Raw genomic sequence first — 14,731 nt, forward strand, 5'->3', positions numbered from 1 at the left:
GTTGTGACGGCACCGAGTTTGAGCTCTTTCAAGACCAAACTTGACCAACACTGCAGCAGGTTCAGCAATTAAATGCCAGGTAGCGACGTGTCCTCCTAATATTACGTATTAAGTAATTATTAGATGTTTTAATTTCCTGTATGTTGGCCTGGCGAGTTATTGCTAGGCATTAACATACCTAGGTATAAGCTAGACGTCGCATTCTGGATTGAACAAAAAAGCAGTGCTGGTAATTGTTACCTTTTGAAAATTAGTAATTAATGTACAGGTATACGTAAATGGGCCGATAATTTTTTTTATAGTTGTATTTTGTAGGGGGAGGGGGGCTCAATAAGTTGCAACTTGGGATAATTCGGCAAGACCAGAGCCCCGTACGTGCTGAGTTATCAAGGTTTTACTGTACTGTATATTACAATTCACTATTTCATGTTAATTCTCGGACCAACTCACAATGCAGTATATCAAGGGTCTACTATACTGACAGTGTTTTAAAAAAAATTCTGGGTTTTAAAGGATTCATATGAAATGTTCAGTTGCTAAGTTTGTTTCACAGGTTAACAGTGCAAGTGTTTGCTCTTTCAAGTAACCTAAACAAATCTGTGATGAGAATGAGAAGTGGGACAAAACAATTTATCCCCAAGGTTATGATCTTAGTGATCTATGTCCACTTTGTCAGCATTCTAATCAACAAGGGCTCTGTGAAAGAAAGTATGCAGTTTTGAGGTGCAAGTTCAGTGATTCAGAAGAGAAATTACAAATACTGTATTACAGAATTAATTTGGAAGTGTGTGTTATAGAGGAAATTGATAGTGAATGTGAACAAAAGAAAAATTATCAAAATAAGATCAGGGAAACCGAAGAAATAAAGGTAAGTCTGCATGGAGACAGAACAGAGGGAGTGGAGTGTTACAGATCCCTGGAAGTACATGTGCTAGTAAATGAAACAAGTGATGAATTAAAACAGAGTAACAGATATAAATAGATAAACAGAGAATTGTATAGAGAGAGAGAAGTACCATGTCAAAGGAAGCAGAGTTGGGGATGTACTCTGGATGCCAGAGGTAGGAGCACACCCAAAGTGAAAGAAGTGATGTACTTGAGAACATGTTTGTTAAATACCGGTAAGATGTTGAGAATAAGAAATGAAAAACTATGGGGAATGTGTGGAAGTGAATGATGTGTTGGGCTAAAAGCAGACCAGCTCTCTTCAGGTAATATGAACATATTGAATGGGAAATGAAAAATATTATTAAAAACAATTCAGAGGTAAATGGTAACAGGGAAAGGAGATGACCAAGAAAATGATGGATGGAGTGAAATACAGTATAATATAGGACACTAGCAGTGAGGGGGATTGACATCCAAATAGCAGCAATGGTGGAAGGTGAGGAACATAAAAGAACACAACTTTTACTGCAATAAGAAGAATGAAGGAAATATGTTTGTGTGCATTTGTTCTTTTTTCTAGCCATCCTACATTAAGCAGGAAAAGTCTTGAAAGTTTAACAAAATAAAGTAATACACATATGAATAAATAATAATAATAATACAGTAATAATCGAGGTAAAATGCTAAAACTAACAATAAAAAGGAGTCAACAATATTAATGCTGCAATACAAAAGGTAAACAATGATCATGTACTACTATCCTGAACAATACATAACATCACAATTAAAATAATCAGATTCATATTAATTATGAATAGCTTCACTACCAGTGTTTACTGCAATACATATAGTGATAAGCACTACTATTTCTGTTAATAAAAACAACTAGCATATAATTTTAAACAGCAAGAAAGGTACACACTGTTATAAAAAATCTACTTACATGAATTTCATCCATGATGGCAGCAAAGCGAGGGCACTTTGATTGCCACTGGCTGATGAGTGTCATAGCATTATCAAAGTTCCGCACATACTCAGTGTACATCTTCAAGAAGGGGGCAAAGCTTTTCATGATATCACCTGCAACATCATATGATGGTAATTGATATCACTAAAAATTCAAGTAAAAACTCACAAAAACATTAAGAAGCACCTTGTTACATCTCTTAAAATATACACAGTACACATCACAGAGGGCCACATTCACACCAGTTGGCATAAGATGATGTTGAGAAATGATTGGTAAAATATGATGGGCCTTTAAAATATGAATAAGAATTTAACTACAATATATGGTAAGGTTCTGCTTAGTGAGCAAAATATAATATTGTAAAAGTGTCTGTTAGGTTAATTCTTGCTAAATAGGACCCATTTTCTCCATAGTATTCTGTGTTAACCCATTCATTGTGGTTAGTTTAAATTTCAAGAGCACTTTTAGTGCAGCTGCTTTCCTCTTGTTTAGTTACCAGTGTCATATACTGTAACTATACAGCAAATCTCCAATCAGAGGGTTAAAAGCTGAGATACCTTTCAGCCCAAAAAAGTTTTGCCCAAAAACCCACATTATAAACTGAGATGCACTCAGTCCAAAGAATTTTGATCCCAAAGCCTTATCTAACAACATTAAATTTGTATACAGTACTGATATAATAGTGGGAACTATATACAGTTTGTACTCACCAGAGAGCGAGCTTGATTTAGCCTAGCACTGTTGGTATAGAGAATGACTTTACGAGTACATAGCTCCCACATCAGTTCCAATTCTGGCTGGCCTATGTTCTTTTGTATATTTGTTGCTTATGTTATTTGGAAATATTGTAATGGTGGGTTCAATAATTGGAGTTTAGTAGTCACCCTTCATATCGTACCAAATTATTTGGTGGACAAACAATTTCATATACCTTTTATCACTTCTTACCTTTTGGTACAGTACCAGTAATGAGCTCACCATGTCATATATTAGTGAAAATATTTAATTTCTATTCTGTTCTAATAAAAGCTGAAAATTAAAATACTGTACTGTACTTGGAAACAGATGTCCATCTCACTCCCCAGTCTCATTTCTTGTATCATTTTAAGTGGTTAATATTTGTTATTGATTAAGACAACCACTGCAGTACCAACCAGGTACTTTTTAAGTAACAAAACTGCTTGTAATCCTTGGTAGTACTGTATATTGGCCACAAACCAGGGACTTTTATGTACAATAATAACAAACTGCATGTAAATTGTGGTACAGCATACAGTAGTGATTTGTATACAGAAAACATGATTTAAAAGGAACACCTGGGGAAGCTATTGCTTCTAGAGAGCATTTTGGTATCACTAGCTGTACAACTGGCTTATGATTAAATTTCACAGCAACACTTGTAAAACAATTTACAGCTCTAAATTGCGACAGTGAACTGATGAATATATTCATTGGTCCAAAGGTTCTAGCTTATGGACCAGTAGATCATTAAAACTTAGGACATTGGAATCTCCCCTGAACAGTCTCTAGTACAGCTGAAAATTAACCTTGTTTTGTCTACCAATGGTTTGCATGTAAGAGCATTATACTCTCTACATCTCTCTTGTTCAATTAACACAAAACATTAAAACCACAAATATTCCCCTGCTTTTGTCAAAACTATCATCAGAACTAACCTATCCTTCTGTTTTGTTCCCACTGAGCCATGCGTTCCTCCAGTTGTGGCAGAAGAAAGTCGTGGTGAAGTTTGTAGATGGATTTAACATTTGAAAACATGTGTGGAATAACATCTTGAGGGAACATATGGTGGGCTCGGTTTTCGTTATCTACCCGGAACTGGAACTCCTGAGAATTGGGAGGTGGCATGAATTAGTTTCAGGCATTATTTAATTTCTGGTTATATTCTAATATCACAGGAAAGTGGACCACTTTCTTAATAAATACAGTACAGCAAAAAAAAAGAGGAGAATTCAATTAATATACATTTTACATAATAAATATAAATTTATCTATTTATCTACTGACAATAGACAGCATACCTGATCAATCAGATGCAAGACCTTAACATATGTCCTCTCTGTATGTAGGAGCTCGAGGACAATCCTATATGCTTTATCCTTGCGGGCATCGAGTGCAGCAAGGTCATGGCAAGATTCCAAATCACTTGTCGTCAGTGAACTATGATCCTCCAAGTCAGATGGCTCTGTGCTCACAGCCTAAGGAAATTGGGTAAAACCAGTTTTGTCAACAAAATAACAACTGGGTAGGTTACCTTTGCAAAGAAAGTTGCTTCTTGTGATGCAAAGTCTGGTTCTGTAAGATAAGCAAAACAAACAGAATGAAACATTGTCTGCCAGTGACATACCGACTAGTAACCAGGTAACTCTACTGTGTAACACTCTTGTAGTAGTACTAAAATGATGGCTAAACAATTATTACTGGTCTATTCATCTACAATATGTTCCGGGGATGTGTTTATAAACATTCTAACAAGGGTTATTACCAAGTGAAAATGTCTAATGCAAATTATTGTCTCAACAATCTGGAATATATATTAAGTCAGATGGACAAGGGTATAAAATCCTCACCAGGGAGTTTGTCACTGAACTGTATTACTGTATGGCAGGCATGGACAACCCTTGGCCTGAGGGAAGGTCTGTCTAGATATCTGAATGACCTTCTTAGACGACCCAATAATTTATTTGCCTGATTTACCTTCTTCTCGCAATGGCCCGAGAACTTCAGCTCATTGTCAACATACACACCTAGGTCCTTCTCACATTGTCTCAAATAGTGCAGTTTCTTCATCCCATTGGGGCATATGATACGCCTCCTTACCGTTGGTACGCCTCAGGTGCATCCTCTTACACTTCGTGACATTGAATCCCGGCAGCCATTTCATCGACCATTCTTGGAGCTCACAGAGATCTTCTGCAGCTCATCACAGTCCGCATGGTTCTTGATTTCCCGAAATAACTTGGCGTCATTGGCAAATATTTGCATGGAGGAGTGTACAACGTCAGTCATGTCATTTATGAAACAAACAAACAACAGCGGGCCCAACACACTGTCCTGTGGTACCTCGCTTGTGACAGGTACAGATAATGATTTCGTGCCATTACTTACCACACACTTGCAGTCATGTAGAAAGTCTTCTATCCAGACTAGGACATTTCCCCAAATTCCATACCCTTCCAATTTGATTTTCAGCCTTTCGTAGGGTACAATGTCGAAAGCCCAGTGCTTGTCAAGCCTGGTCTTCAAAGAGCTCACACTTGGTGCCGTCACAACACTCTCTGGCAGATTTTTCCAAGAGTTCACAACTCTCTCCCCGAAAAAGTTACCCCTAACAGTTAACTGGGCTTGCGGCTTTTTCGCGTTCAACCTTGAGCAGTGACCCCTTGTAGAGCGAGCGTCCGCCAGCTCCAGGTAAGGACACTCGACTAAGTAGTGCGGCTAGTGCCCCTTGAAATGCATACACCTCAATTAGGTCCCCTTTGCCCGTCTGTAGTATAAGCTAGGCAAGTTCAGGCGCTCCAACCTCTCAGGGTAGCTGAGGTGCCGAAGTGCAGGCACCAGTCTGGTGGCCCTCCTTTGGACATTTTCAATCAACTGACAATCCCTAGTATATCTCAAGGACCAGATGGAGTGACAGTACTCCAGATGGGGAAGCACTTCACTCTTGAAAATCGTTACGAGGGATGGACCGTCTAGATATCTGAACGACCTTTTAAGACCTAATAATTTATTTGCCAGAGAACTTCAGCTCATTGTCAACATACACACCTAGGTCCTTTTCATATTCAGTCTCAATTAATGCAGTTCATTCATCCCGTTGGGACATATAATACGCCTCCTTACTTAAACATTCCACATTTCATATCTTTGAAATATTTGTTTTAATACTGTTTTACTTTGATTCCGTAGTATGTTTACTATTGCGAGTTTCCTTTTGTTGAATGTAAACAAACTCAGGGCTGCCACACTGCACAAAACCTGACGAGCCCCTGTAAACGCACTAGTGAAGGGGACTGTACATTCTGACATGCCACTTACAGTTTTGCCCAATTATTTTAGAGCAGCACGCTAACCTACCTGATAACTTTAACCTATACGCTATTTTGAGATTGAGTAGTTACTTTCCAGCCAATTTATAACTTGGGTTTCTCTTTATGCTTTCAAATCATTATCTTTTTTATACGAAACTATTGATACTTCCACATCTTGACTTCATCATCTTCAGTGAATAGAGAAAACCATTGACTTGCCGATCGACTACAGAGCAGCACAGACGAACCAAAAATTGGACGGTCTTTGCATGCTGAATCGTCAGAAATATATATAAAGCTGTGCATCCGGACAGAATTGTTATTGGAATCTCAACTCTTCCCAATAAAACATATCCAGCTGCAGCAGTGGCAACGTAGAAATGTCTTTACTGCCTAATGGTCTATACTTTGCTTGTCCTGTACTGTACTTAACATTCTTTATACAGTAGTGAAATTAAAAATTATATAGCTCGGTATTAGGTAGAATTACTGCCTGTCTCTGGATCTCTTATTATAAAGATAGGCACTATTTTCGTGCTTTCACAGCCCTTACACCACCAACCGAATGAAAGCCAATAAATAGCTTGGGGTTGATAAATACTACGTCTGTGGCAAGAAGGAAGACAATTTGAAATCTTCGTGGTCACTGCCATGGTATGTACAGTATGTACAGTAGCTAAAACAACTATCTGTGCACGTGGGGTCAATATGCTCCGAAATTTTACGTGTGACTAGTGACAGCCCTCATGTACCAAAATTCATCGTCCATGGTCGCATATTGTTTCCCACAAAATATGCACAAATAGCTGCTTTAGCTACTGTACATAATCCCAGTTTAATGCACTGTCCAGAAACCTCAGGCACTGGAAGTAAACTAAAGATTAGAGGAGCGGGACATAACGTTTCAAAAGTCTTCCATGTTCTGGGTGGTGGCAGTGTCAACAACCAGGCCAGGACAATTACCCTTTCTTCGTTAAATATGTTTGATCTTGGTCCTTCTTGGACAATGTAAACCTACTGACTACATTTACTCACCGTTGCCATGGTATTAAACTGTTTTGGGTTCTTCACATTCTATTACAGTGGTCCCTCGGCTAACGAGCACCTCGGTTAACGAGATTTCGGTTAACGAGATTTCGGTTAACAAGTTACCTTCCATAAGATTCTTAACTTCGGTTAACGAGCAATCCCTCGATTAAAGAGTTTCTTACAAGCCAACCTGAACATGATTTCGCTTGCATTTGGCAGTCCACCAGCTGTAGTATTAGTCAGCCAATACAGTAATCGGTTCTAGGGCTTAAATTCCTTACCATTTTAGCAAATATCAAGAAGTTTATACTGTTCAATAATTTTAAAAGTTTAATATTAAATTTTTTACTCATTTTAACAATTATTGAACATAATTGAAGGTAATGAAACTAGTTTTATGCGTGCCATCCAGCCTCTCACACACCATACAGGCGTCAGTCTTTGTATCTTTTCAGTGGAGGTAACATCTTGCTTGAGACTCTCTTCAACTAAATGCTTTTTTCTGTTTTTGCAAGCAAATTATTGGTCATTTTGAAATTTATTTTACATATTGACAATATATAATTCAGTGCAGTGTTGATTTAAAGAAAATAATCTTGAATTGCACCAAGAGAACTAAAATTTTATGGGTGAAATGGCGCCATGGGGTGACTTCTCTTCCACCCCAATGCCTTCTCTTCTCCCTTCTCCTCTACCCCCATTCTAATTCCCATCATCATCATCCAGGAGCCTTCTACATACACACCTCAAAGTAAGTGTACTTTTCTACCTTTTTTGTTGAATTTAGGCAATTTTCGGTGAGCTGGAACCAATTACCCAAAAACCCATTGAAACAATGGTTTCGGTTAACGAGTTTTTCGGTTAACGAGCAACCTTCTAGAACGGATTGTGCTCGTTAACCGAGGGACCACTGTACTGGTTCTGATCTAATACGAAAATTTCAAATATTGTTTTATGGCGTTTTCCTTCTTCATAATAGATACTTTAGAGTTTTGACAGTAAACTAGACAAGAACCTCATGCATCACTTACCCACGGAGGACAGTGTTCGCAAATTAACATGCCAGGGTTCCCGAGAAAACTGAAAATTCTGTTGGGCAATACAAATTTACAGGCTGCCTCGCCTGACAGGCAACCATTATTTTTTCAATAAACTTGTCACTGCTATAAGATAAATTAAAAGTATTTAAAATGCACAATATCCTCTGGCATCACCGTATCACCCTCTATTTTAGGTCTTATAAGGCTATTTGTGAAGCCTAATGTGGAAATGTACTATACTATTAGGCAATCTACAGTACTGTACATCAGTGGAATAACAACATCCAGAGTGGACAATTTATGTCAGTGGTTCCCAACCATTTGTAGGCTCTAGGCCACATTTGTCAATGTGAATATAGTGGAGGACGCCAAAGCTTTGGGTCAACATTCAAGATATTTTTTTTTCTTCATATTTACAGTTATTTTCAATTTTACACAAGTCTAACTGTTACCAGGTACAGTTCCCTTCACTACTAGTGCATTTACAGGGGGCTCATCAGGTTTTGTGCAGTGTGGCAGCCCAGTGTTGCTTACATTCGACAGAAGGAAACTCGCAATAGTAAACATACTATGGAATCAAAGTAAAACAAAACACAAAAATCTCAATGTACCGGGGTAATTATTTGTGGAATGTTTATATGACGAGCCCATGTAAACGCATTAGTGAAGGGGACTGTACATAATTTTTTCTCTCTCTGGGGTAAATACACACGTCCTGTACACGACAGACGCGGGACAAACGCGCAGTTCCTTCTCTCTCTCTCTAAAGTCGTTTCAAGTTACCGGGTATTTCATATTTCCATTATTTTCTAATAAACCCTTTGCGGGCTCCATAATGTGGTTCGGCGGATGCCAAGGGGCCCGCGACCTACAGGTTGGGACCACTGATTTTTACCTCTTCACAATACCACTACTATCATATTTCACATTACAGTTTACAATATAATTATAAATGCTTGAAACATTACCGGAAATCTTACCAGAGTATTAGAAGAAAATATTATTTGCCTCAAAAAAGAAAGACCATTTTTGCTTCAAATGTTTTTGCGGGAAAAGTCAACGATCTGTTAACTGTATGATCGATCTGCTGGTGAATGTATATTATACTGGTGGGTACCGAGATGATTAGACCATTAAGGATACATAGCACTTATCCATATTATCTACCTATAAACATGGGTAAGGCTATTAATTTTGTGAATTAAAAGTATGGTGGGAGTCAAGTTTACACGCAGGCATCTACGTTTTATTTATTTCAATGGGAATTTCAGTAGGATGTGTGGTTTTGGTGTATTGTTTCATTAGTAATGGGAATCATATGCGGTGATATCATGCCGCATCATAAAGAGTGCCTGGCTAAGCTTAGCTTGGCGAAGTTGCACCTGGCTGCGGCTGGAATACAATTATATGCTTAAAGTTATACAGTACTTAAAAAAAATAAAGAGAAACAAACAATTGAGAGTTTTAATGCTTTTTTTTATTACATACGTACTAGCAAAATTGCACGGCTTCGCAGTTTGCACGGGTTAGGTACATACTGTACAGGTACTGTATAATTCTGACTGTCACAGTTTGCCTCCCCTGGGTAACCCACCTCACGCAATCTACGTGGTGATATCTCAATCAGGAAAAATTTTTGGTTCCTGCCTGACCACTCAGGAGTCGGTGGTCAATAGTATACCAGGGTACGCAACCTTGGGACACTGATGACACCTCTTTATTATTACAGAATTTAGAAGATATTTTCTTTGAAATTTGTTATCTCGAACAATATAAAGTGATTGAAATTCCTTTTTGCGTTTAAAGAGGTTTCCAAAACAAATAAAATAATTATTATTTTCTTAAAATCAACCCTTTATTCAGACCAATTAAAAATAAATAAATTTCATGACACAAATTTTACATTGATAGCCAATCAATAAACCAGCATGACGCTCTGGTTGATAATGTCTTTAAATCACTGGAACTGAATCAATTCACTTTTATCTATGCCCTAATTTCTGTCTTTCAATTCTGATAAAATAATAAATAAATAAAACATTTATTTGGAACATAAATTAAAGAAATAAACATTAATGTCCTGTATTGTGGAAGGTGTAGGCCTTCTTTTACTTCATAATTAATAAGCAGTGTAGAAAAAAATATATTAAAGAAATTTAATTAAAGTGACTTGTATCTAATATACTATAGGACTAGACGTGTGTCTGTCTGTCTGTCTGTCTGTTCTGGGCAGCTGAAACGGCACAATCGTTTTTCATCAAACTTGGTGGAAAAATCGCAAAAAATTCGTACAGTGGAACAAACCTGGTCCCATGTCGATGGTTTCATTAGGAAGGCATTAATTAACAATTATAATTACGATGGAAAACAATGCAAGCCTACGGACTTGGCGCACCCTAATTAACCATGCAAGTCTACGGACTTGGCGCACCCTCATTCGCTGTACGCTAGCCCAGCACGAGCGTTCAAACTTTCACTGGGCACGAAGGTGCCCGCGATCTCTTGTATAAGCTAAAAAAATAATTTATATTTGGGGAAGGGGGTGACTCCCGAATTCATGAATTATGTGGGGAAAACACTAAAAAAAAAAATGATTTTGTTGGTAAAATAACCTTTCTTCGCAAGTCCCTACATCACAATTTATAAAATGGTGGCAACTATATAATTACGATACAGTACTGTTAATTTGCGAAAATATTAGTTAAACCCATGGTATAATGTTATACCTGTATATGCTGTCATATTCACCCTCCCACTGACGCACGCGCACACACACACACACACACACACACACACATATATATACTCCGGCTACATCAACGCTCTCTCCACCCTGGAAATGCCATCCCAGTGACCTCCACCACCAAGCACTAGCAAGGTTTGGCAGTGGACTACTGCACCATCCTCGTCATCGCCACCTCATGCCACCGGCAGTCCCCCCTCCCACCTCACGCAGTCCGCCACTACAACAAAATTCAGCCCATAAGAGCCCGCACCGATAGATATAAGAATAGCACCATCTTATCTATTGTTAAAATAATAAACAACTCCTGATTTATGTACTGTACAGCCCTGTAAATGTATTCAATGCATATCATTATGTCTAAATCAAATGTAAGTTTGTATATTTTCAGCCACTGGCTGCAACTCTTTTAATAAACAGTTTATTATTATTACACTTCTATTACTATTACTACACACACACACACACACACACACACACACACACATTTTCACACACACACACACACACACACACACACACACACACACACACACACACACATTACTACTACTACACACACACACACACGCATTACTACTACTACACACACACACATTACTACTACTACACACACACACACACACACACACATTAATAGTTTTTCCTTTATTCTCTCTTTTTTATTTCATTCATATTTACCTGCGAGTTTCTCTTGGACTCGGTGTCCATATCAGAGAGTGGAGAATGTGATCTTGACATCCTAGAGGGTGATGATGGGCGGGACTGTGGGCGGGGAGTGGTAGGCGTGGTGTGGGCAGGGTGGATGGTGATGGGCGCGGCATCCTCCTCTTCATCTTCGCTCTCTGTTTCACTCACGCCGTCACCGAAGGATTCGCTGAAGAACTGCGTCTCTGTACAAACTCTGCAAAACAAGAACGGGGATCAATAGCCCATCACAGTCAGCACTGATGGTCTGCCTAGTAAGGAGGTTAAATTTTCGAAAATGTTTGTTCGTTTTTATAAAGCAAAGAATACCGGTATACCTTCTGGAGATGTCGAAACACCCGATACAGCATAGAAAAGTTGACTTACTCGCCAATGTCATACAGCATTTGACTTCTAGGATTGCCTCCCCGGCCCTACTGCTTTCAGTCTCTCAACTATGGAACACAACGATTTCCAGCTACTTACTACATGAGCATAATTAGAGCAGACATTAGCAGCGCCTCTGTAAACTTATCAGTGAGACCAATAAAACAGGAATTTACATTAGTTATACATGTATATATTGTCATAATTCCCGTTTCTTGCTCTATTAGCCTCGTGAGTGCATCGCAAAGTTTCTTAAAGATTTTTACATTCGAGAATTGGTTAAACTGGATACAAGGATGTATCAAGCATCCACAGAACGATGTGTGCAGAAAATTGTACAGTTTAACTAAAGTCTTGGCTTGTAAAGCTTTAAAAGCCTGTCCTTTGTCTGTGCTTGCTCAAATAGAAACAAGATGTCTCAATAATGTCTGGGTATAGACTCTTGCCCATCAATTTAGGCACATTTAAAGGTGGCAGCACACTGGGCACTTTCCTCCCAACATGTTGGCTGCTGGCCTGATGGCCCAGCAAGCAGTAGGATTTCGGCTGTTGCGAGAAATGGACAACTGTTTGGCGGCGAACTTTGCTGCTCGGATTAGTGCTCAATGAGCTTCATTTTAAGTGCTGAATATTTAAATACAAATTGAAAGAAATCATGAAACAATACTAATTTAAAATCTAACACATAAAAAGGTGTCATGTTTTTATTTACTCACTTTAAAACTTTTTTAGTATTATTAAATCATAATTCAGGATCAGACTAGCCAGCTGCCGCCACTTGTAAACAAACTTCATGATGCACCCACTGTCTTTTCTTCAGCATTTGCAGACACCTCACTTGGTTTACCGATTGAAGAACTGTAGCACAATTCTGCAAGGCCTCAACTACTGTAAAGAGATCCATGGCAAACCTCGTCTAGACGCTTTGCTATTGTTTTCGTTTTGTTGGGAATGTGCCAACAAAACATCCCAGTGTGACGCAAACGCCTCTTAGTTCAACTGGCCGAACCATGTTGGCCCAGCACGGTTAAGAGGAAAAGTGCCCTTAATAGCTTGAGATGTTCCCCGTAGTTCAATCCCCTGAGAATGGTGACCAACTTTGTCTCACCTAAATGAACAAAAACAAAGACTCCCTTTTCTTTTCCCAAAGTGTCGTGGACACAACGCTCCTGATAATAAATAGGGAGATGAAGCCTGTGCGCTGGATAGCTTCAAACATAGGTTAGATGGATATATGAGCGATAGGGGTTAGGTATAAATGGGACTGCCCAGTATGGGCCAATAGGCTCGCTGCAGTTTCCTCCATTCTTATGGTCTTATGCTCTTAATACGCCTGGCATGTGATAATCTGTAAATAATTTTTTTTCTTTTTTAGAGCATTACGAGGATAGGGTTTCAACAAATATACACAGGGTTGGTAGGCCTCGTCCCTAATCAGAATATATTCTGGTGTACTCGTGAACCTTCTTTGATCTTGGAGACGTTCCTTGAAGAGATGGTGAAATTCGCCTACTTTCATCAAGCATCCTTCTCTGATATGTGAGATGTTTTTTCCTGGGTAGCTCTACAGGTGAACATTCGTGGAAAAGATAAATCTTGATAAAATCACACAGGAAAGGGGAAACACTGGAGCAACTTAGGTTTTGTATTTATTCAAGACATCTTCAGAGGCAACTGAATTTACAGGGACTGAGAGAGGCTTATATACAATAGGTAACATTACATAACATCAGTTCAGGTCAATAACATGGTACCCACTAATCCACACACCGCCTCCATCGTAAATGAAAGAAGAGCTTGTAAAAATGGGTGACAAGACAACAGGTCAGATCAAGTAAAAACCATGAGACCCACTAATCATCTACCCTACATCCAACTCAAATGCTTTGAAAGCATTTTTAACCTTAGGCCACTGACAAATAAAATTGTGTTACGTATCATCAGTTTTGTACTGACCATCACTAAGGTTTACAAAATTAATTTCCCTAATCAGACTTGCTTCAACTAGAAGTCTTTCTGTGACACGCTGATTTAAACACTTCTATGCAGTTTTCACAATCCATGATATGATTATTGTTCCTTATATGAACGAAAAGTGCACTGCTTTCAGATGCTGTTCTAATATTATACTTGTGTTATTTTATTCTAAGTTGTAATGCTTTCTCAGTCTGACCTACATAATTTCCATTACAATTGCTACATGGAATACAGTAAACATTTACATTTAAGGTTGGGCTATTCTTAATTAACATACTAGTAATAGTTGAGCCATACTTAAAAACAACATTTATGTTTGGTACTTTGAGGGATTGAACTAACGGGGCAAATTCCTTGCGATAAGGTACAGACAAAATATTCTTAAATGTTGGAACTTGTCTAGTACTAGTACAATAAAGGGATTTTTTTGCAATTTTAAGACAACGGTCAACAATGAAAGGTAGCCAAGTTTTTGTGCAATGAACTGAATGTGTTGTAGTTCCTCTTCAATAAATTCAGAGTAAAATATTCGCAAATATCTCAAAAACATAGCAGAAAAACTGACATTTTGGTAGACTCATGGTGACTCGATAAAAAATATATGAAACTCTACCTTTGTAGGCTTTCTGTACACCTTAAATTTATAGTTGTGACCATTTCTCATGAGAAGCATATGAAGAAATGGAAGGAATCCATTTATTTCTCTTTAAATTTTGAAGGTAATACAGGTACTAGGGACAAGATCATTAAGCTTGTCCAAAAATTCCAGTGGGTCCCAGTTTCTAGGCCAGAGACAAAGAACATCATCTACATATCTATACCATGGAGGAATAAAATCACCTATGTTGGGTAGTAATCTAGCCTAAAAAAAAATCCATATAAATACAGGCTAAAGGAGAAAGACATTTACCCATACTCATGCCAAAAATTTGAATATAAAACTTTCCATTTGCCCTAAAAA

General features: G+C 38.2%; 1 protein-coding gene across 3 annotated transcripts in view; it reads right to left on the reverse strand.

Moving 5' to 3' along the window:
• The window catches only part of LOC121877476 (FYVE, RhoGEF and PH domain-containing protein 4-like), a 139,977-nt gene that overhangs the window by 28,078 nt on the left and 97,168 nt on the right, over positions 1 to 14,731 (reverse strand). For all 3 annotated transcript variants that reach the window (XM_042383264.1, XM_042383244.1, XM_042383254.1), the window contains 4 exons: positions 11,401 to 11,623; positions 3,898 to 4,074; positions 3,535 to 3,703; positions 1,832 to 1,968 (listed from right to left, as the gene is read on the reverse strand). In XM_042383264.1, the coding sequence (XP_042239198.1) occupies positions 1,832 to 1,968; positions 3,535 to 3,703; positions 3,898 to 4,074; positions 11,401 to 11,623 (706 nt within the window). The remainder of the gene's footprint in view (positions 1 to 1,831; positions 1,969 to 3,534; positions 3,704 to 3,897; positions 4,075 to 11,400; positions 11,624 to 14,731) is intronic.

Source organism: Homarus americanus, unplaced genomic scaffold (genome assembly GCF_018991925.1).
Source record: "Homarus americanus isolate GMGI-L3 unplaced genomic scaffold, GMGI_Hamer_2.0 scaffold33468, whole genome shotgun sequence".
Lineage (NCBI taxonomy): Eukaryota > Metazoa > Arthropoda > Malacostraca > Decapoda > Nephropidae > Homarus > Homarus americanus.